Below are 3,357 nucleotides of genomic sequence, written 5' to 3'. Positions count from 1 at the left end.
ACGTGTGGAGGAGTGTTGATGCTGCTGGGAGAACAGTAGCGTGAACCAGAAGAAACTGCTGTTTGGGAGATCAAGAAAGATCGACTCTCGGAGGTTGCTTCTGATCCCCCTGTTGTATAAAAACTCAGATCTGTGTGAGGCCATTGTGAGTTACACGCAGCTCGGGCAGCGTCTGATGGTCCCTGATGAGGTTGGCCCAGGAGTAACGCGGGCTGAGTGTGTCTAGGAGACCCGGGTGACGAGAGAGCGCCCGGGACGTCTGCTGAGAGGGAGCTCCAGGGCAGGAGCAGGCGGGCCGTCAGAGGGGCCGTGTGCTTCCGAGACGGAGCCCGCCTCCGACAGCCCTGCACTCCCCACCGAGACGGGTGTGAGGATGCTCACGAGATGTTGTGAGCGCTGAGGTGCCGAGGAGCTTGTGAAATCGGCTCTGCTGTTCTTCTGGCTGGTTTTTTTTGTTTTTTTGTTTTTCCCCTTCCTGGACTAAGGACTCTTAGAAAGATATTCCCAGTTCTGACCATGGCCGGAGAAGCGTGAGGAAAATGATTTGTTTGCTCAAGATGGCGTCAGATTCTTGAGACCAAAAGGGTCTGCCTAGAGATAAAAGCTTATATGTAATAAATGCAGGAAAATAATATTTGCAGCCCACTTTTTTTTTTTTTTAACCAAGGCATCAATCATAAGCTATTGATTTGACTTGACTAAATCTCTCTCTTGAGGTGTGGTATCTTTCTCTCTTTCTGTCTTGCTCTCTTGATATTCTCTTTCTATCTGTCACCCCCGTGTGTGTGCGTGTGTGTGTTTCTCCCTCTGCTTGCTCTCTGTACCTATGAGTATCTCTTCTTTCTCTCCCTGTCTCCCTCCCTCTCTCTTTCTCTGGTGTATCCAAAATCTCTGACTGGGAACAGAAGTCTCCACAGAGGGATTCATGTGTGGTGTCTCTTTGCTTTTCCAGTTCCTCCAGGAGTGATACAGAACGGAACGCGGGTTCTGAGCCGAGGCCTGTTCCCCGGGGTCCGGCCGTTGCCAGTCACGCCCATTGGGATGACAGCGGCTGTGAGGTAAGGGGCCCTGCTGGGCAAAGCCCCCCTGAGCAGCGGGAAGGCCACCGGGGGGCCGGGGAAGACCAGCCTCTGCTTGGTCAGGGCGGAAATAGCTTGGGTGTCTTAAGGCGTTAAAGGAGCTCCCGAGGACCCAATCTAGGTGCCAGCTTCTCCTTCTTGGGCTGTCAAATTACCCTGGTCTCTTTGCAGATGAGATGAAGCAAAATGGCAGTGAAGTTGCTCTATTCTGAGAAGGTGGGGTAAAGTGAGCAGAAGGAAACGGTGGGCAGGGTAGGCATTAGATTCTGGGCTAACTGGTCGACCTCCAGACCCAGCCCTTTCTCTCTGGGGGCATGTCTGACCTCTGTGGGTTAGTTCCCTCGTCCATGAAGCTCCTCTGCCTCCTGGGAAGGCTTGCAATGAAACGTGCAAAAAAGGCAGGTGTGAAAAGTGCTCCGGCAAGTGGCCTGTAAATACCAGGTGGTGTCAGCCCCTCACTCCCGAGAGTCAGCTCAGCCGCCCAACCTCGCGGACTCCTCCTTGGGAAGTCTCTTTCCTCCACCCTTCTCAGCTCCTCTGCCAGCCCCAGGGGAGGGCCCATCGCTTGCCCAGGAGGGAGCCTTGCGTGCCCCAGTGGGAGTGCCTCCCCCTGCCCACCCCCGCCCTCCCGACAGCCGTCACCAGGCTGGTTTCCTACAGTGTGCCTCCCCAGCTGTTTGCAGAAGCGTCCCCGTCGACTCCCGCCGTCTCACCCTGACGCCCCGCCGGCCCTCCCATCTCCTCCAGCCAGACTTGTTCTCCAGATGGTGGGGTTGGCCCATCTTGTCCTGCGGTTTCCTCTGTGTAGATCTCCCTCCGCCTCCCCGTGGAGAGCAGCACCTCCTTCTCAGCCCATCACAAAAATGATCCCTTCCCCAGGCTTTTCTGAACAGGCCTCTGAGTCAGCCTCAGAGCAGTCCTCTTTTCTTGGCACGCGTAACCCCTTGCTTTGGGCGTGGCCTTTGGTGGGTGGCGCTGTGTGCGTCCTCCTCTGTCCTCTGGTTTGCTTGCTGAGGACAAGGGCTGGGTCCCGCTGGCTTGGCTGAGGCCTCGTCACACGCTCAGCGTTGGGCCCCGATGGCTTGTTCAGAAGAGACCTGCCGTGCTGGGCTGCGTCCCTTCACAACACTGCATCCCAGCTTCTTTGCAGCACTTCTGGATCACGTTCACGCCTCAAGGCCATTTTGCTTTCATAGTGTTTCATGTCCCAAAGAAAACCATCCCTGGAAGTCTGTTAACTGGGGCTTGAGGGAACTGCATGCTCAGGCTCTGTGATGGGCATCAACCACGTGGAGGTTCTCTGCTCACTTGTGGTTTCGTTTGTCTATATTATCTTTTGGCTGCGTGTGCAGGATCTTAGTTCTCTGACCAAGGATGCAACACACTTCCCCTGCACTGGAAGCATAAGTCTTAACCCCTGGACGCCAGGGAAATGCCTCACTTGTGTCTTTTAACCCTCCCAGCAAACCAACTGCTTTTGCCAGAGTTGTTGTTCAGGCACTAAGTCATGTTCGACTCTTTGCAACCCCATGGACTACAGCATGCCAGGCCTCCCTGTCCATCACCAACTCCCAGAGTTTACTCAGACTCATGTCCATCGAGTTGGTGATGCCATCCAGCCATCTCATGCTCTGTCATCCCCTTCTATTCCCGCCTTCAATCTTTCCCAGCATCAGGGTCTTTTCCAGTGAGTCAGTCTTTCACATCAGGTGGCCAAGGTATTAGAGCTTCAGATTCAGCATCAGTCCTTCCAATGAATAAGTAAGTAAGTGTTAGTCACTCGATCATGCCCGACTCTTTGTGACCCCATGGACTGCAGCCTACCAAGCTCCTCTGTCCATCAGACTTTCCAGGCAAGGATACTGGAGTGGGTTGCCATTTCCTTTTCCAGGGGATCTTCCCAACCCAGAGATCAAACCCAGGTCTCCTGCATTGCAGACAGATTCTTTACTGACTGAGCTACAAGGGAAGCCATGAATAGTCAGGGTTGATTTCTTTTAGGATGGACTGATTGGATTTCCTTGCAGTCGTATCTTCAGGGCAGATGCTAGTATTTGGAACCTACTAAGGAGGGAAGTTGGTAGGAATTAGAGTAGTAATTGTATGGTAAAGCCAGTTATCATTTCTGCTAAGCAGACATGGCGATACTTTCCAGAAGTGTGGAAAGGTTCTTTTTCTTGTGCTTCTCCCATATCTTTCTTAGATGTCTTGAGATCAGTAATTTATGACCTTCAGTTCATGAAAGATAAGCCTCTTCCTTCGAGCCAAAATAGCTATG

The 3,357-nt window shown here is 53.0% G+C and overlaps 1 protein-coding gene across 15 annotated transcripts in view; it reads left to right on the top strand.

The window, feature by feature from the left end:
* FOXN3 (forkhead box N3) overlaps positions 1-2,633 on the top strand; it is a 426,281-nt gene extending 423,648 nt beyond the window's left edge. For 14 of the 15 annotated variants that reach the window (XM_010845171.1, XM_010845164.1, XM_010845169.1 and 11 more), the window contains one exon: positions 953-2,633. In XM_010845171.1, coding sequence (XP_010843473.1) covers positions 953-1,062 — 110 coding nt within the window. In that variant the 3' untranslated portion in view covers positions 1,063-2,633. Of the gene's footprint in view, positions 1-948 lie in introns of all 15 variants that reach the window. The other variant, XM_010845177.1, reaches the window with a different exon arrangement.
* The last annotated feature ends 724 nt before the right edge of the window (positions 2,634-3,357 follow it).

This window comes from Bison bison, unplaced genomic scaffold, assembly GCF_000754665.1.
Source record: "Bison bison bison isolate TAMUID 2011002044 unplaced genomic scaffold, Bison_UMD1.0 scf7180017864213, whole genome shotgun sequence".
NCBI classification, from domain to species: Eukaryota; Metazoa; Chordata; class Mammalia; order Artiodactyla; family Bovidae; genus Bison; species Bison bison.
The sequence above is the reverse complement of the archived record's forward strand: the minus strand, read 5'-3'. Positions and strand labels throughout refer to the sequence as shown.